Source organism: Rhinopithecus roxellana, chromosome 6, assembly GCF_007565055.1.
Source record: "Rhinopithecus roxellana isolate Shanxi Qingling chromosome 6, ASM756505v1, whole genome shotgun sequence".
Taxonomy (NCBI): Eukaryota; Metazoa; Chordata; class Mammalia; order Primates; family Cercopithecidae; genus Rhinopithecus; species Rhinopithecus roxellana.
In genome coordinates this window covers 17,587,276-17,608,063 of record NC_044554.1, presented here as the reverse complement: position 1 = coordinate 17,608,063, position 20,788 = coordinate 17,587,276, and the positions used below count along the sequence as shown (strand labels likewise).

The window sequence follows — 20,788 nt, the reverse complement described above, 5'->3', positions numbered from 1 at the left end:
AATCTTAAGCTAGCTAGTGTTTATTTTGCTTTTTTAAAAAGTAGTCTATTTTGTACAAATATTAATTATTTGCTTTTATTGTGTGTGTGTGTGTGTGTGTGTGTGTGTGTGTGTGTGTGTGTGGTCTCTAGAGGTTCCTTTGTTGTTCTTTTTATAGCTTTTTAAATTGTGAATTTACTCTTATTATTTCCATTCTTCCATGTTTATATATTGTAAAATTTCCTCTGGTCACTGTTTTAATTGTATGCTACAGATTTTTTATTTAACATTTTTACCATTCATTTTAGAAAATATGCAGTTTCAGTTTACATTTCTTCTTTGGACCAAGAGTTATTTCAAGTTCTTAATTTCTAGTGAAATTTTCTTGGATCATAATTTTGATACTAACATCTAGATTTTATTGCATAATGGTCAAGATTATTGTTTGCACTATTTCTGCTCATGGAACTTAAGAAGTTTTATAATCTAATAATTTTGGAGAGTGTTCCATGCATACTTGAGAAGGATATGTATTTTCTGTTATTGTAGTATGAAATTGGAGAGAGAAAGATGGATGGAAAGAAAGGGAGTAAGAGCCAAAAGATCTGCCTAATTATGATATTTAGTTCTTTCATATCTGTAATTTTGTCAACTTTATCTGTCTTAGACTGAAAATAGTCAAAGTGCTTCTTATTAGTGTATTTTTCCTCACAACTCCTGTAGTTACTGTTTTGTGAAGATGGTTTATATTATTTGGTACACAAATATTGATAACTATTGTAGAGCACTATGAATTGTGACCTTTATTGTTATAAAGTTGGATTCCTTGTCATATTTAATGCTTTTGACTTGAATTCTTCCATCTAATAGGAAGACTGTAAACTCTGTTTTATTTTTCTTCTCAGGCCTATCTTTGCCCAAGCTTTATTTTTAGCTCTCTGAGTCACTTTCTTTAAATGTCTGTCATCTTTACAGGATGGAGTCAAGTTTCTCTTTATAAGCCAGACAGAAAATCTTAATAAGAAAGATAAATTACATTCAATTCTATGTTTAGTTTTGACTATCATATTTTATTTATTGCCCATATTATAATATGACTGTTTATTTCTCTATGCGGCCTATTTTATTCTTTTTTATTTTACTTTGGTATTTAGGATGGTTTTTAATTGTGTTCTAATGTTTGTCTTTGTACTGATAACTTTTATAAGGCCCTTATTCAGTTGTCAATTTTAAATACTATTCATTAACTCTCACCTGTTGCCTAAACAATATTCCATGAGTTCATTGGCCATTCTACTTTTTTTCCCCTCTCCTCTCTTTTTTAGTTATATTACTTCCATATTGTCTAAACATAAGACATTTACATATTCTTCTTCTATCTTTGTCTACCTTTGACATAAGCTTAGCTCTACAATTAATGTGTTGAATGATTACCATTAGTCCTTTCCTCAAATTATCTCTTGGTCGAAGTAGCTTGGTTTAATTAAGTAGCTATGTGTCAGGAAGCGATCTTGGGTAGAATAAACTGTGTATATGGTGGAGGGTGTGTGTGTGTGTGTATGTGTGTGTGCACACATGATAGTAGGGGTTGATAATGAATACTTGAAGTACAATTTGGCTGGATATAAAATTCTTAGCTCACACTTTCTTTGAGAGTCTTTAAAATGCTGCTTCACTGTTTTCTAGATGTGTTCATTCTTCCTGAGATTTAATGTTAATTTGATTTTTCCATTGTAAGGAGCTTATCTTTTAGCCATGTTTTCTCTACCTTTTAAAGTCTAATGTCTTACTGGTATGTATTTTGGAATTGACTGAGGACAGCTTTTCTGGCTATATGGCAACCCTTTTCAATATATAAATATAGTTATTTTATTTCTGAAAATTTTTCTTGGATCACAATTTTATGTATTAGTTCTATTATATTTTCTTCTTATTCATGTATTCCAATTATGCATATGCTGGATTACCTCTGCCTACCTTCTATATTATTGACCTCTCTGATTCTTTTTACCTTTTTGTTTATTTCATTTACATTCTCTTGGCTATTGCCATGGCTTTCCTCAATAGTCCTTATATTTTCAGTTCACTCTATTTTCTCTTTGGCAGTTTGTAATTTGGTCATCTCAGATTTTTTTAAATTTTATTTCATCATTTTTCTCAACTATCTTTTACTATCTGTCTGTTCTTTGTCCGTTAATGTTCAAAGCTTTTAAATATGTGATTCAAAGTGGTGTTTTTATTTATAAGTATTTGTTTCAAAATATCTCTAGGTTTTATTATAACTTTCTTGTTTGCAATTTTGTTTTTGTTTTCTCTTGAGAGAAATTTTCATTAGCCGAATTGTTTTGGCTGTCATTTTCTGATTATTTTCTTATAGTAACTTTTTCTATAAATATTGTCTGCTGTTTTTTAGTTTGGTTAGTTTGAATTTCTTTTGTTCCTAGACCAGCGATAACAGTTTCGTGTAAGCAAAAGTAAAGGACTTGATGGATTACTACATTTTTTAGGTCATGAGCACCCCCTTCTGTTGCTTTCATGAAGTACAGATTCCTCAGTGGATGCCTTTTTTATTTTATTTTTTTATTTTTATTTTTATTTTTATTTTGCAGAGTAGTTGGTGTGTCTTATGAACTTATCTGCAGATACTTGATATTCACCTCATACTTTTTTTCCTTCAGAGCCAAGTCTCCAAGGAGCACCCCCCTCTCCCAGTAACATCATCCCCCTCTTCTTCAGAAGCTGGGCCTTCCCAAGACTGTTATTCTGCTCACTGTCAAACCCCTTTCTTTCAATTCTTCATAGTTGTGTTCTAATAGAGCAGGTTTGTTAGAAACATTTTTTCACTTGGGATGGGAATTTACCTTTCTGAGCATGATTTTTTTCTGTTTTCCCATCTTACCTCACACCTGCTACACCCTACCCTCCTTTCTGCATAGTCTCCACTCTGAGTCTGGCTGGCTGCACTGGATTGGGGTGTTCACATACCTACTTACATATAACTTCTGAAGTTCATAGTATTTTGTTTCTCCTCGTAATGTTGTAGGTGTAGGTTATGGGTGGCTTTATTTCTCTTTTAGTAGATATTTACTGTTTTTAAGGGGTAAGTAGAGAGGTTAAAATATATATGTCAGCCTTTATACTATAAGAGTCCAGGATGTTTACATAAGCATTTTCAAATGGATAATGATGATAATAAATAGTTGGATGGGTAGATTAACACAGGCTTCTAGATGTTAAAACTGGAGATGCATATTTTGAAGTCCTCTGCATATAGTTGCTTCCCAAATCTTTCTTTGTAGCTAGCCCTTTCTATAGAGTACTATAAATATAAAGACAAAGACCTACTAGGTTCATCATATTTTGACCTTGTAATGCCGCTTGCAAACTTAAACCAAAGATGACTCTTGCTTAGTCTTTACCAGACAACATCCTTTATAGTGCCATGCTTTTCTGCCACCACTTCTTGTCACCATCTCAAATACATAGATATATTTAAGTTAGTGTTACAAAAGTTCACGGCTTTTCTCCAGATAGTAAAGAGCCCCTGAATCCCCAAAATAATATTGAGTACATACTTTTTCATACGTCAATAGCTGCCAAGAAAATTGTATCCATTTTCTATTAAGTTTGGTAAGATATATTAAGGAATAAATGTATTTGAAATTTTTTCTGCAATCACACCTTTCATCAACAACCAGCCCATAAAATCATGGTCAGTATTTTAATTTTTTATTATAATATGGTGTAATTAAGTATTCAGGTTGATTCCACTTGATACGAATTAAATATCATCACTGTAGAATACAGCTCGGCTAGTTTTTCTATCCACTGTAAACCAGTAAATCTCCTATACCCAGAGTTCATAAATAAAGACTTCATAGGCCGGGCGCCGTGGCTCAAGCCTGTAATCCCAGCACTTTGGGAGGCCAAGATGGGCGGATCATGAGGTCAGGAGATCAAGACCATCCTGGCTAACCCGGTGAAACCCCATCTCTACTAAAAAATACAAAAAACTAGCCGGGCGAGGTGGCGGGCGCCTGTAGTCCCAGCTACTCGGGAGGCTGAGGCAGGAGAATGACGTGAACCCGGGAGGCGGAGCTTGCAGTGAGCTGAGATCCGGCCACTGCACTCCAGCCCGGGCGACAGAGCGAGACTCCGTCTCAAAAAAAAAAAAAAAAGAAGACTTCATAGCCTACATTTCCACGATACTGACTGGGTTTGTGCTCCCATGTAGGCAATATCTGAGAAAGATGAAAGAGAGTGGAATATAAAGGAGCAACATTTTCTATGTTCAGTTTTAGGTTTTTTTAGTTTGTTCTTTGGTTTTGGTTTAGTTGTTTATTTTCCTGACTGAATGGAATAAAGATTTCTGGTAAAAAGGAGCAAACCGAAACCTTGATACACGGAAAAAGGTCTGAAAGGTTACACCCCCAGCTTTACCTGTACATAAGGTGATGGGACTGTGGTTAGCTTTCATTAATGTATGGATTTAGCTTAAAAAAAAATACATTCAGGATTTACTTTTATATTATCAAATGCATTTTTGAATAAAGGAAAAAAGAGACAAAGATGTAATACCTTTTGTCGGCAAAAAGTCGTCTATCGTATATTTTATCCTTGCACAATGGTCTTTCTCTTCCTCCTTTTTCTTGTTAATTCTAAAAACATTTTTCATATATTAAACTCACTTATATTAAGGATTCCTCAAACTCCTAAAGACCAACTAGGAGGAAAAGCCTTATGACTTTTACAAGAAAATTTAGTTATATTCTCCAGTTTGTATACTAAGTATACAGCAAAAATCTAAAATATTAGAGGAAAAGGTTTTGTGATAATTAGCTATTACCATATAATACACTACACATTACTTAACCTAGGGAAATTTTTTATGTTCCTTATTTTCTTTTGTACAGTCATTACCTCTAAAACAAGAACCTCAAATTTTGTTTTTTTTTAAAAAGGCTAGTCAATATAAAATAATATAGGGTTGAAGGATATGGTTTTTGTTTTTTGGTTTCTGCCTCTCTCTCTAATATCTTAGTACGTTGCATGATTCCTAAACCGGGCTGCCTTTCTGGAATAGGAGGCCCATTCTGGTCTTCCCACCAGAACAGACCTCCATACAACCTTACATGAAGTTACGTAACCAAATGCTTGTTGTGGCCCATACGAGACACTGCCTCCCAAGAAGGGAACAATGCCTGACTCTAGATTTGGCATTCCTGTTACTGAATCTGTGACTTCTAGGACCCAGGATGCAGCTGCATTTAAACATGAATGTTGTATTTACCCAGTTTTTCTAGGGAGCAGAAAGACAGACAACAGAGAAATAAATAAATAAAAGGTAAGATAGCAAAATTAAAAGTCATTCTCTTGAATATAGCTATTGAAAGACATCACAAGGCTGAGGATGGTGGCGCATCCCTGTAATCCCAGCACTTTGGAAGACCAAGGCCAAGATTGTGCCACTGTCCTCCAGCCTGGGTGACAGAGCTCTGTCTCAAAAAAAAAAAAAAAAAAAAAAAAAAAAAAAAAGACAATACAGAAGAAGAATACAAGTGCAAAAATCCTGCATTCTCATTTTATTTAAATTTCAGTTCTATCAAAATGAACCCAGTGTTCTATGTGTCTGATTTCACATTAATAAAGTGTGAACATGAGACCAAAACCTGGCAAGACACAATGAAAAAAGAAAGCTTACAGGCCAATATCCCTGATCAACATAGATGCAAAAATCCTCAACAAAATACTAGCAAACCAACTTCAAGTTCTGAAAAGCAATTGCAACAAAAACAAAAATTGACAAGTGGGAGCCAGTTAAACTAAAGAGCTTCTGCACAGCAAAAGAAACTATCAACGGAGTTAAAAGATCTACAGAATGGGAGAAAATATTTGCAAACTATTTATCCGACAAAAATCTAATATCCAAAATTCTTGAGAAACTTAATTGAACAAGCAAAAAACAACTAACTTTATTTAAAAATGGGCAAAAGACACGAACAGACATCCCACAAAAGAAGACATACAAGCGGCCAACAAACATATAAAGATATGCCATATCACTCATCATCAGAGAAACACAACTCAAACCACAAAAGAATACCATCCTATGCCAGTCAGAATGGCTATTAATAGCAAGTCAGAAAACAACAGATGTTGGCGAAGCTGCAGAGAAAGGGGAACACTTATATGGAAAGCAGTTTGACACTTTCTCAAAGAACTTAAAATAGAATTACTTGTTGAACAAGTAATCCTGCTACAGGGTATACACCCAAAAGAAAACAAATCATTTTGCCAAAAGACACATGCACTCATATATTTTTGCTGTAGCACTTTTTACGATAGCAGAGACATAGAATCAACCCAGGTGCCCAAAATGGTGGATTGGATAAAGAAAACGTGGTACATATGCACCATGGAATACTATGCAGCCATACAAAATGACAAAATCATGTCCTTTGCAGCAACATGGATGCAGCTAGAGGCCATTATCCTAAGCAATTTAATGCAAGAAGAGAAAATCAAATATTGCATGTTCTCACTTATAAGTGGGAGCTAAACATTGTATACTCATGAACATAAAGATGGCAACAATAGACACTTGAGACTACTAGAAGGGGAAGGGAAGGAGGGGAAAACTGTTATGTATTACTATGCTCAGTAGCTGGGTGATGGGATCATTCATACCCCAAACCTCAGCATCATGAAATATACCTAGATAAGACACCTGCACATGTACCCCACTGAAACTAAAGTAAAAGTTGTAGAGGTTTTTAAAACAAAGTTTGAGTAGAAGCTCTCTAATCAATAGTAAGAGTAAGTGACCTGGATTTTTTCGTGTTTTCATTTTGAAGCTATTTTAGACCTCTAAAAAATTACAAAAATAGTACAAAGTGGCTCCACATAACTCCCACTTAGCTGCCACTAACATTTACATCTTTCATAAGTACAGTCATTGAACCCAGGAAATTAACATCCATATAAACTATTAATTAATCTTCAAATCTTATGTGAATTTTTCCAGTTGCTCCACTAATGTCCTTCTTCTGGTTCAAGATTCAATTCATTATCCCACAACGCATTTAGTTATCACGTCTCCATATTCTCCTTCACTCTGTGATAATATCCCAGTCTGTTTTTCTCTTTCATGACCTCGACCCTCTCTAAGGATACTTGTCAGTTACTTTATTGAATGTCCCTCCACTTGAGTTTGTCATATGTTTCTCATGATCAAAATGGCATTCCTGGCCAGGCACAGTGGTGCGCACTGTGGTTCCAACTACTCAGAAGGCTGAGGGGAGAGGATTGCTTGAGCCCAGAAGTTTGAGTTCAGCTTGGGCAACACAGTGGAACCCCGGCTGTTTAAAAATACACACACATAAGGCTATTTATTTTTGACAAGTATACTACAGAGGTAAAGCTGTGCCCTTCTCAGTGCACAATATCAGAATGTGGATATCTTCTTACTGAGCTAGCATAAAGGGGTCTCTGTTTTCTGTAATGAAAGTGTACCTGACTAAAAATTAAGTAAATAAATGAAATAATATTTGGGAAGCACAATTAAATTTAAAAAATATAGCAGGCTGACTATGCCAGAATCCAGGGAAAGCTAGGTGCATGTTTAATCATTTGTTTTTTCCAGTTTTAGAAGCTGATATGATTGACTACAAATTAATCTAGACTTTTTTAGGGTAGGAATATTCAATCACTGAATTTGCTCCATGGTCCTATGGCCTGAAGAAAATCTCAATTAAAACAGTTCTTAATGCAGCATTAACCTTGCTGATCTCAAGTGTTTATTTTTTCCTGTTGCATAGTGTATGTTATTCTTTTATCAGTGTGACCTTAATCATCCACAGATTTGTCAGGTATTGTTGAATACAGTATTCTAAATAACCTAGGACCCAAAAGCTCCAAGCTACATGCTTGCCTGATTGGGCAAATAGTACAATGTTGGAAATTCTTTTTCTCATCTGTTAGTTTAATTTAAAGAAGCAGCAATTGTTTCTTTTTGTTAAAACTAATCCAAGTCCAAATAGCTTAATTTTCACAGTGAAAGATAGTTCTTAACTTTTTAATTTTTCATCATCTAGATGTGTACTCTTCAGTGTATAATGTTAAGAAGTTTATTTTATGACTTGTCTTTTTACAAGTGAAGAAAAACTTGTGCAAATTGTGGTTTTTCATTAGCATGCTAGCTTAAATCTTTGTTTTTCAAGCAAAATGTCATTAAAAGAATACACACAAACACACATGTGCCAACACATACACACAGCTACACATTCATATATGCACATATATACAAGTACCTTTTTTAACATTAGTTATATATTTTTACATCCATTCTGATATAAATGAAGCAATGCATATATCTGTTATTGGTTTCTTGTAAGATTCGGCCAACAATTCCTTGAAAATATTTAAAATGAAACAAATGATGCTCTTTGTAACAGAAAGTTAGAACTAGTGTATAATTTTGCTTCAAAATGTGAGTCTAGGACCTCTAACAGTTCTTAAAATACAAATGTTTATAACATATAATTTTGTTCCAGCATGAAATAATAGTTTACTTTGGAAATATGAAACAACCAAGTGAATAGACAAAATATATTGATATCTTATGAAAAATAAAGCAGATTCTCCCTAAATTCTGATGAGGACTGCATGATGACAAGTGGGAAAGTATAATAAATAATAAATTGTACCCAGGAAATTTGGCATTGTAAATCTGACAAAGATAAAGAATCAATGAACTCTGCCCTTCTGGGATACATTGCTTAGAACTAGTAATTTACTCAGATTAAAATGAAATAATCATTTACTTTATTAAAAGATAATTGTACAAACTTTACCATGAAATGCTTCCATGTGGCATTGGCATTAAGAAGTAGGACTGTATTCATAAGTTAACTACATTAGGCTTTTACTCTTTATGTTTATTGAACATGATTGTTTTATATATTATTGCATTCGTAAGATGATGTTAAACCTGTTATAAATACATATCCATGTATTGAACCATATTAATAAATAACAAATATCCATAACATTAATTGTTGTCCTCTGTATATTCTTTTACTTTTGGATAAGCTACTTATAAAAAAAAAAAAAAAAGGTTTTGCTGTTTATAAAAGGCACTCAATAGATACTTGTCAAATGAATTCCTTCTTACTAGATGAATTTGCCAGTAGCTTGGGGGATTTGGTGAAAACCATCTGGATAGTTATTCTCCTTAATCTAAATTAAGTGGTGTTTATGCCTTGTTAAACAGAGTTTCTGAATTGATATTTAAATTGGGTAAGCTTGCTGGAACCAGAGTACAGGGTTTTCGAGTCCTGAGTTGCTGGCATGATAAAATGAGTTAGTACCTAGAAAATCCATTAGTAGTCAAACCACAAACAATACTCAGTAAAGGTTTACTCTTATTATCCTTCTGAAAGAAAGATTTCTTAAGGTACTCTAAAATTTGATGTTGTAAGTTTAAGTTATCCTTCTTCGTATGAATCATATCTTTGGCTGCAGAAATACTCATATGTTCGATTATAAACTGCTTTCCCCAACTCTACTTAGAGTGTTAAGAAAGAGAAAGCATTTGCTCTGTGTTAACTTTCTAAAATTGCAAAACTTCTAAACTCTAAAATGTATATATTTCTAAAAGTTTTGGGTGCGGAATTCTGGATCTGTATTTAATTTGATGATACAGAGAAACAAAATCACTCATACACTCTCAGTGAGATTATAAATTAGTACTTTTTCATGAGTTAGGAAGGTGGAAATCTGGTCATATATGTCAAAAACAATAAAAGGATGCATGCCCTTTGATCCAAAATTTCACATCTAGGAATTTGTCAATACTATATTATAGAAAAATGATAAAAGATTTACATTTTAGTAGGTCCAATACAGATGACACATGACAGGTGGAAACTGGAAAGCCCCAAATGTTCAATAATAGAAAAACGATAGAATTGCACAGCTTCTAGCCATGCAGCAGACTACTACTGCTGCCACCTTAAAAATGATATTGTGCAGTAACACACATTCACATCGAATGACATCCTTGATATTCTGTTAAGTAGAAATATCAGGCTGTAAAAGTAATATGCACTTTATGATGTAATTTCTTTTAAAAGTATTTGCACATATATGCATAGAAAATTATTTGAAGGATATTCACCAAAATATTAATGGTGGTTATTTCTGGGTAGCAGGATTGCAGGTAATTCCAGTTTTCTTTTGATAACTGCGCTTTGTCTACAGTGATATGTATTATTACTATAATAATAAAACTTTTAAACTTCACTGAAATACATTTAAACTTATCAATGTATCTTAGGTTTCAAATTATATTTATGTAAAAATATCTATCAAGACAAATACAATTTTCTTCGTATTTGTAGGAGTTAATAATTGTAAAACCTTGGTGTATTTGGAAAACAATATTAGGAAGCAAAGCCTAGTTTTCAGACAGCATGTTTTTGCCTGTAATAGGATTTATAGTATTGTTGATATTTTTTAATGTGTGTATGTGTGAATTGGCCATGGAGAATTGAAAACATGAACTATATTATCAAGGAAAGCATGTTCACAATTTTAGACCTTATTTTTAAAATAAGCCCAAAGAGTGTATTGGCAGCATTCAAATTCTGACCCATGTGGAGTAACAGCAAGCCTACCATCTCAAATAGTGGGATATCAATTGAGAATTTATAATGTCTTTGTTTCAGTCATCAGAAACAATTTGCCATCCTCAGAAATATATTTTGAAAATGTGGTCTTTGTCCTGAAATGCTCCTTTAGCAATACAAATAAATAAGAGAACCATATGCACTTGCAGGAAAGCGATTTGCCTTCTATATTGCACTAAATGGTGATAACATGATGACATGCCATCCTACTATTTGGCATGAGACAAATGGCTAGACCCAGCAGTGTATCTGCAGAGAAGAGAGCTCTGGGTTTTAACTGCCAATTTTCAAGTCAGTGCTGCTTATAGTTTCTATAATATGTTCTGAAATTTGTTGCTGACTCTGAATGCTTTGTTCCACTTTGGTAGACCATTTCTGCAATCCACGAACAATTAAATTATATTACTTTTTATTAGAAATTGTGTTATCTGTTCTTTATTTACTGAAAGAAATAACTCTTTATTTTTCAGAGCTTCCATATGGCTGGGAAAAAATCGATGATCCCATTTATGGCACTTATTATGTTGAGTAAGTCTCTAAGTGTGATATTAACTTGTTATTAATATGTTGTGAATTTATGTTAGTATTTTATTTATTGAGCATGTGTAGCTAACAGCCCCTTCATTTCCCTTTCATCTTACTTCGAAGTATCCAGCAAGACTAGCAGCACTAGCTAGCTGCTGCTTTCCTCTCCAGCTGGCTAATTTGTCATTCCTTTCCTTTGACTCAACGATTCTAAAACACCAATTGAAAAAGTGTGTTTCACACTGTCCTCTAAATGAGTGATAATTAAAGATATCAAAGTAAATGCCTTTCATTTTGCAATCAAAATGTTGGGAGCTGACTGGTTGTGCAAACGAGATGTTCTATTAAAACAGATTCTGAAGTCAATTAAACGAATCAGCCATATTTTTTAGTTGAAAAATAAAATAAAATTTAGATTTTTTTTCTTTTCTAGGACCTCATTCCAAATCAACAGTATTCTTTCAGTACATTGGACTTTTATGTTACCTATTGGAGGTTACATTGCAATAATTTGTTGTGGTATGAATGATCCCCCATGCATCCTTTTATTCAGAACAAAGAAACTATTCAGGTTTAAATTACATACACATATGTTTCTTGGAAAATTAAGTAATATTCATAATTTTCAAAAGTTGAATATATGATTTATGTTTCTAGAACTCTCTCTCCCAATAGACGATTGTTTTTCATTCTTGTCTATTGTTTAATGTTCCTAAAGTTATTTGGGTGAATAACAAAGCCTATATATTCCTTATGGGAAACACTACCCAAGAAATCCAAAGGTTGAAAAACAAAAGACTTTCACATTGTTCCTCAAGATCTTACTTTGGGCCGGGCGCGGTGGCTCAAGCCTGTAATCCCAGCACTTTGGGAGGCCGAGACGGGCGGATCACGAGGTCAGGAGATCGAGACCACCCTGGCTAATACGGTGAAACCCCGTCTCTACTAAAGAATACAAAAAGCTAGCCGGACGACGAGGCGGGCGCCTGTAGTCCCAGCTACTTGGGAGGCTGAGCCAGGAGAATGGCGTAAACCCGGGAGGCGGAGCTTGCAGTGAGCTGAGATCCGGCCACCGCACTCCAGCCTGGGCGACAGAGCCAGACGCTGTCTCAAAAAAAAAAAAAAAAAAAAAAAAGATCTTACTTTGATTTTTCCAACCACATTCTGTTTAATAATTACAGATGGTCAAGGGTTACAGGTTGGCTTTAGTGCTAAATTGTTTTTGTAACAATATTAAAAAACCATTACTGAGCTTTTATTAGGTGTCAAGCCCTTCTTGGCACTGGAGATGTACAGATAAGTGAAATGTGTGTGCTCTCTGCCCTTGAGGATCTCCCTCAGGAGCACTTGTCTTAACTACTTTCACCCATCATTTTCCTTTGGAAAAGCCCCAGTTTTGGCTCCACAGTCATTTCCAGATTCACAGTGAAGGTGAATTCAGTTCATTTTCCATATGCAGTCTTCTAGCATAGAATCTAATGTATGGTGTCACACGGACACTGAACAGATACAAAAAAGTAAGATAAGTACATAGAGGTATCTCCAACTGCAAAAATAAGGAGACATCATTTATAAATAGTTATAAGGCCTCTGTGTCCCACTAGATTGCTGATGAATTAAAATACCCATATGGTTTAAATAACATAGTTATAGTCCATAAATAAATATAACACTAAATGTTTCACATAAATGCTAGCTTGTCTTCATTCACTGAATCAAACTGTGCTGTGTCTAAGCCTATTACATCAGATAGTCAAGGAAATCCTATGTAAGGAAAGAGAATTGAGTGTGAGGCATATCAGATCTTATCTTTAGTATATTTCCTCACAGAATCATTGAAAAAGAACCATTCCTTAGTCCATATGTTGGCAAAATCCATAAAAACCCAGATAGCAAATATTTAGGGTGGAGGACGATATGGCCTCTGTTACAGCTACTTAGCTCTACTGTTGTAACTTGAAAGCAACCACCAGCAACGTCAGCTATGTTCCAACAAAACTTTATTTACAAAAACAGGCAGTTGGTCATATATTGCCTGCAGGTCATAGTTTGCTGGCTCCTACCCTATTTTAATTCTTCAGATTGTTTTTTCACATCTTCAGCTCCTGTCAAGCTAACTTCCAATGCAGGAAAAGATTTAACTAAAACCTTTCTTCTCTGTCCTAATCATCTAACAGAAAGGCAAGACAAACCTATGTCAGAAAGCTATGCTTCATCCCTTCTTGATCATTGAGATGTGTGTTCTGCAAGTGAAGATCTGCTGCTGGTAGATCCTTTATAATTAATTATGAAATTGGACACTGGCTGTAACCCTAAATGAAAATTTTTCTTATCTTTATACTTCAGATGTTTTGTGTGTGTGTGTTTGCCTACATTATACTTCTCTCTACATTTCTCCACTTAATTTTCCATGTAACACAGCCATAGTCAGAGAATCATACAGAATTTAGTCAGTCATGTCTTCTATAATTAGATCAGGCTGACATGTTTTAATAGTTTCAGATTTTAAGTGATTGGGAGGTTGTATATACAGGTCACAGTGGGTCAAAATAGTTTAATTTCCTTCCCGTTACACTCAGTTCTATGATTCGTCATGGTCTTGTCCCCATTGTATGATTTTATAGAGTTGACCAGTGTCAGTAATTAGGTGTGTGGGTGTAGCAGGCCATGCAGAAAACTGAGACAAATAAACAGATAATTCAAACTTAAAGACAATGTTAAGTAGAATATTATCCCAATATTTATTGGAAACATCCTTTTGAAAAACTTCATAAACATAATTAAGATACCTGTTATTGTATATGATGTATACATTACTTGAAATGGGGAATATCTACCATCATCCCAAAAAAACTTTTGAAATATTTTAATTGTTATACACCTATTTACATGGTTTGTTTTAATTCTGTATCTCATCTCTATTACGCTATTGTTTTCACAAGGTATATATTGGTTCTGAATAGTAGCCTTGTTTATGGTAACTATAAGAATATATGAGTAAACATAGAGGTTATTCATCACTTTCAGTATGTAGAGTGTTTTTGTTGGAAGAAGAAAGTCACCTAATTTCTTACCATAAAAGATTGGTAAATGTCTGAAGTTGCTATCTCAACATTTTCAGTATATGTATTACAAGTATAAAATAAAAACTGTCTAGATAAAGATTCCATTCATAATTATAGTGATAGCATTAATATCTTAAGGAATTATATTTTTAATTGGTAATATTAATATTTAGTTCATATAACAAAGCAATATCTTTTTTGTTAATATATAGTCAAGAAAATGTTGATTTACTGATACTATTAATGATAATGAGCAATGGATTATCTGTACAGCTATCATTTTTACGTTTAATTACACACCCATTCATACAATTGGAGGTACTCTTTACAAGATATGAAAAAGATTCCACCTTCCAACCCAGTAGCAAAAAAGCTTACATGCATGGGCACAAGAGGTCTAATTTAGCAGTTAGCACCTCTCTTCAAATAGACCAACAACTGGGAATAGAAGTTGCAGGTGGGGCACTGACTGAAATCAATGTAATGTCTCTAGCACAGTTGCATAAACACACATTTTCCTCTCAGCCACAGACAAGCAAATAGGAATTCCAGCAATCAATAGCAGAAGATAATTTACACAGCTAGAAAATGAGAAACCTGGATTGAGCAGGCTTTGACCACTATAACTGACTTTACCCTACTATGCCACTGTTCTGTCCCCTGCAAATTCAATTCTACGATTGTAGGTTTAATATATTCAAGAACTAGAAAAATCATCATCATGTTATGGAAATTGTTAACCTTTATTGAGTACTTAGTATGTGCCATTAACTGGTCGCATTGCTTAACAGTTTCTATCACATTTATAATTCTCTCTATAGTGATAATGAGCTAAATTGTCTTAAGTTTACACATGAGGAAACCCTGGCTAAATAAGTTAAGTAACTTACCCAGAACCACCCATTATTGAGATGAGGGGCTGAAATTTGGACCCAGGTAGTTTGACTGCAGAGCCCAGACCCCAAACTCTTAACCAAAATGCCTGCTATAAATTTAGCATTTATAACCCATAATGGTCTGAACAAGCCTTTGGGACCCATCCCTGGAGAAGAATGAGGGATTCCTCAAGAATGTCTCCTCCCTGGCCTCCCTGTAGTACTGTTCTACACAGCAGGATGCCCAACAATGCGAGGTCATGCTGCATCCAGAGCCTCATGAGATAGGCTGCTGACGCAGGCATTCTGAGCCACCAGCTCCATTACCCACCACTTCGGAGTAGCCCTGGACAACATGGCCACCGAGAGCAAGATGTGAAAGAAAGGGAATCCTTATTGTTTGGACCTTAACATAAAAATGTTGGCCCTCGCCGGGCGCGGTGGCTCAAGCCTGTAATCCCAGCACTTTGGGAGGCCGAGACGGGCGGATCACGAGGTCAGGAGATCGAGACCATCCTGGCTAACACGGTGAAACCCCGTCTCTACTAAAAATACAAAAACTAGCCGGGCGAGGTGGCGGGCGCCTGTAGTCCCAGCTACTCGGGAGGCTGAGGCAGGAGAATGGCGTGAACCTGAAAGGCGGAGCTTGCAGTGAGCTGAGATCCGGCCACTGCACTCCAGCCTGGGCGACAGAGCGAGACTCTGCCTCAAAAAAAAAAAAAAAAAAAAAAAAAAAAAAATGTTGGCCCTCATTTGGATTAGTAGAGGCAACACACAGCTATTTTAGAGAACAATGGGCCCTACTTAACATCTTTTTAAATTTTATCTGCTGTCTGTGCAAACAGACCAAGTTCTGACTATGTAGCAGCAGAAAGAACTTAGCCCAGTTTTTCCTGACAGACACCAAATCCTTGATGGTGCAGCTCTTAGCACTATGTATTAAGAAGTCCTAAAATTGCTAGCTAGGAATGTAACTGTCACTGTTCATAAAGATAGGAAAATTTTTAATAACAATGTGCAAAATGGAGAGTTGAACAGCTGTGACTTTTGTACAAATGTGGTTCTCTCTCCTCCTTTGTGAAATTATGTCTGCTGGGTACATTTTAGTTTTAATGGCAGCTACACAATTTGCTCAACTAGCTGCTGGTCCAGAAGACACGATTTGCTGGGACAACTTTCATGCAAAACTGCCTTCTCTGGCAGAGACAGAGAAGCAAACCATATAACTGTAGTTAAAATGATAGTGGAGACTGGCAGATGTGATTTTCATGTAAAGGTTTTACAAGTTTTTCATGTGATGTCACACATCTGCTACTATAAAACATTATTTGTATGCAATTCCAGAAAGTACGAAAAATACTGCATAATATCTTCAACGTAACATTTAATGTAAATGGAAAAATTGCATTCATTTCATGGTTAGTGGTTGGTATCCATCATGATGTAGCAAGCTGGGAAGTGGTTAGAGAGAACTTGAACTCAATATATTATCTTAATAATGCTTCATGCCTTTGAGTAGCTTTCTAAATTTTCTAGGAAAAATGTTCCCAACTTTAAAGTTTATAAAAAGTTAGTAAACATATGAAACATTTGCAATTAGAAATAAACATAAAAGAATACCTTTTAAAATCTCACTAAGGAAAGCTCTAAATCTTATAAACAGCATTTGGACATATCAATTAGTATCTCTGAGTGGCCAAAAGTATGGGCTGCAGAGTTGCACAATGTGCTAGCCCTGTAGCTCCCCAGCTGTGAGATCTTGGGTAGGCAGGTTATAGACAAGAAGGAGGAGGGAGGAGTAGGAGGAAAAAGATGAGAAAGAAATGAGGAAGGGGAGGGGAGGGGAGGAACGCTTATTGTGCGCTTAGTACATGCCAAGTGTTTTTCCAAGTGATTTACATGTACTAGCTGATTTAATCTCCCCAGAAACTCTAGAAAGTCTATAGTATTATCCCTATTTTATAGGTAAGGAAACTGAGCTATAGATATTTTTATAAGTACTATATAATAGAGCCAGAATTTGAACCTAAGCAATCTTATTCCAGAGTTGGTATTTAGCACTTAACATAGATATGTTCAGTAAGTGTTCAATAAATGTTAGTGTTTTTTAATCTTGTATATACCAATAATATGTAGAAAGCCTCTTCTTTTGGCATTACTTGCTTTTCCAGTACTTTTGTGATTATAGTAGACTTCAAAAAGTGAACAATCCTAAGGGAAACTTTGATTTGGAAAGAAACATATAATCCCATGGCCAGAGTGTGCCACAATGAATAAAAACAGCGTTTCTTCAGAATTATTAACAGTTCCAGGCCGGGCGCGGTGGCTCAAGCCTGTAATCCCAGCACTTTGGGAGGCCGAGACGGGCGGATCACGAGGTCAGGAGATCGAGACCATCCTGGCTAACACGGTGAAACCCCGTCTCTACTAAAAAAAAAATACAAAAAACTAGCCGGGCGAGGTGGCGGGCGCCTGTAGTCCCAGCTACTCGGGAGGCTGAGGCAGGAGAATGGCGTAAACCCGGGAGGCGGAGCTTGCAGTGAGCTGAGATCCGGCCACTGCACTCCAGCCTGGGCGGCAGAGCGAGACTCCATCTAAACAACAACAACAAAAAAAAGTTCCATAGCTGCAGAAACTGGCTTCCAAAGGGGTTGAGTCTTCAGTCATTCATAAGGAGGTTATATTGTCATAATTATCTAGAATATGTATCATCTTATATAGCTGGGAATTTGTTATAATAATAGTAGAAATACTAATGTGTAAGGCATTATTTTAACTTTTTATTTTAACTTTTATTTTAATGTGCTTTTATATCCATCATCCCAGATGACAGTCACAACATGTACAAAAGAGAAGATCAAATCTCAAAGGAGTTAACTGAGTTTTCTAAGGAAATACGACTGATAAGGTCAAAGCAATGCTGATGCCATTTAGAACAAAAAACAGCCTCTCAATAGAGTTGCTGTATTTTTATGTTAATAAGTTCAATTTTTATACTTTACAACATATTTTCCTCTATTAAACAAGCATAAATCAGTAAACTCCACTTTATAGTTGAACAAAAGGAACAAGGATGTCAAAACAAACAGTAAGTGTCCTACCTCTAACTGAACTAGAGCCAGCTTTTTTATTAATTAACTTATTTGACCTTAACTTACGACTGGTTTAACGTTTTACGTCTTTCTAGCTGACCCAGACTGATTTCATAATTTGGGGCATCATTTCTTCCAGCCTGGATAAAACCAGTCATCAGCCTCAAAAGACATGAGTCCCTAAGATACTAGCAGTAAGTTAGAGGGTCTCCTAGCTCCACACACATGCTCTTTATACTACGTTAACTTTTCTGATAGTTCATAGTTGATAATTCCCACTTACCTCCCCCACCCTCTGTACTGCTCACTCATAAAAACTTCAACTGGCTCTTACTTTCCTAATGTTTCTTTCAACTACTAGTCAGTTAAAAGGCTTATGTCTTCCCTTTACTCTTCATGACAGAGTCCCTCAAACTTACTTACTTACTTATTTATTAATTGAGACAGAGTCTTACTCTGTCTCCCAGGCTGGAGTGCAGTGGTGCAATCTCGGCTCACTGCAACCTCTGCCTCCCAGGTTCTAAGCAATTCTCCTGCCTCAGCCTCCCGAGTAGCTGGGATTACAGGGGTGCGCTACCACACCTCAGTAGAGGTGGGGTTTCACCATGTTGGCCAGACTGGTCTCAAACTCCTGACCTCAAGTGATCCGCCCGCCTCAGCCTCCCACAGTGCCGGGATTATAGACATGAGCCATTGCACCCAGCCTCCTCAAATGTTTTTATACCACAATCCTTTCACATGAAAAGAAGTCTCCTGTCCAGTCTCTCTTCTCGCCACTACCATCCAGGCAAGATCTGGAGGTGCTTATCTCCCTATTCCTGAAGTTAGAGGTCATTTTTCCTGCTGTGAGACACTTCACCATTGCTGGCTCATTCTAACAGGATGGACATTTGCTCTCTATCCTAGTCACACTCCCCCACCTCTAAATGTCTTTCCAACTGAACATGAAAGGATGAAAACTTGACTCTGTAATTAAATACACTTTTATTAGCGACTCTTACATCTTATCAACAACCTTACTTAACAAATCTTCTGGTTTCACATAGAGAGTGTTTTAGGCACCCAGAAGTTTAAATTGGTTTAATCGCAGATGGACTTTTACAAATAACAATGAATTATTCACCTTGATGTCAGTTATGTATAAATAACTTAAAATAAATAAAACAAGTTCAAATAAATGCCATTTTTTGCAAACAATTTTTATAACTCTAAAACATTTTCTTTGTCCTAAAGCCAGTAATAAAAAGCAAAGGAACTATTCCTCTCACCAACATTTATTTGAGAATATATTTGTAAATAAAGATAGCTGCAACACAAACACATTTGTGGGGCAGGGGGGCAGTTGTGTTTGTCTTCAAGCTCCCCCCCCCCCCAAGAGAAATGGAGTCTCACTGTGTCACCCAGGATGGAGTGCAGTGGCACAATCTTGGCTCACTGCAACCTCTGCCTCCCGGGTCCAAGCAGTTCTCTATCTCAGCCTCCTGAGTAGCTGGGATTACCGGCACTCGCCACCACATCTGGCTAATTTTTGTATTTTTAGTAGAAATGGGGTTTCACCAACTTGGCCGGACTGGTCTTGAACTGCTGACCTCGTGATCCATCCACGTTGACCTCCCAAAGTGCTGGGATTACAGGAGTGAGCCACCACACCTGGCCCAAGCATTTTTTCTGAATCTAACAAATCAGGCCCTTGTTTAGGCACTTCTGGAGAGGCTAAGCATAGACAAACAGCACAATAGCACACAGGGTAGCACAGAAGCAGGGAAACTTCCTGGCAGAGGGTAACAGTGTGCAGTACACAGACCCTCACCCCTTGACCTCCTAGGAAGAGAGGGCAGGAATTCTCACAGCTGGAGACACCATGCTCTCTGCTGCCAAAGAAGGACCATGTTCCTTCCTTCTACTCCATCATTTTTATATGATGAATGGCCTTGTGAAGGCAGGAAAGACAGTCTGAACTTGGGGAATTGTTGATTAAGAGAGTTGCAGACAACCTTTGGAGCTGGATGTGAGCTGCGTGAGAAGTGCTGTCCTGCTGGAAGAGAGGACCCTTGTCCCAGGTAGCTCATTGCTAGGCAACCCAGAAAACACTGCTAGCATCTTTCATTGGACAATCCTATTTGCCACTCACCAAGGCAATGTTCTATGACAAATAGATGATGATTATTCTATTATTTGTGGAACAGTTGCTCATATAGCTTATTAGTTTTCCTCTCTCGAGATTGAACATGTTCTGCTGCTTGTGCGTGAACTGCAGATTGTCTCATGCTAACAATCTGTATCATTACATACTTTGGAATCATATCTTAGGCTGAGATTAAGTTCTAAACTTAGCACATAAAGTGAAAATGGCTGAGTCAAAATTACCCTAAAATTTCCTCAAGATCCTATCCTGTTGGTGACTGGCATATTAAAACAACACTGCCACTTTTTTTCCTTTGGTGTTGGAAAATAATTCTTTCTGGTATTAAAGTAGTTGGCTGGCATTTGCATCTCCTAGATCTTTAATAGATACATAACTGGGATCACATTCAGCCCAAGAGATGCCAACAGTGTCAAAGGTA

General features: G+C 36.2%; 1 protein-coding gene across 2 annotated transcripts in view; it reads left to right on the top strand.

Annotated features, from left to right (window-relative positions):
- Window positions 1–20,788, top strand: part of MAGI2 (membrane associated guanylate kinase, WW and PDZ domain containing 2) — a 1,518,597-nt gene that overhangs the window by 1,138,089 nt on the left and 359,720 nt on the right. For both annotated transcript variants that reach the window (XM_030933117.1, XM_030933118.1), the window contains exon 7: window positions 11,138–11,195. In XM_030933117.1, the coding sequence (XP_030788977.1) occupies window positions 11,138–11,195 (58 nt within the window). The remainder of the gene's footprint in view (window positions 1–11,137; window positions 11,196–20,788) is intronic.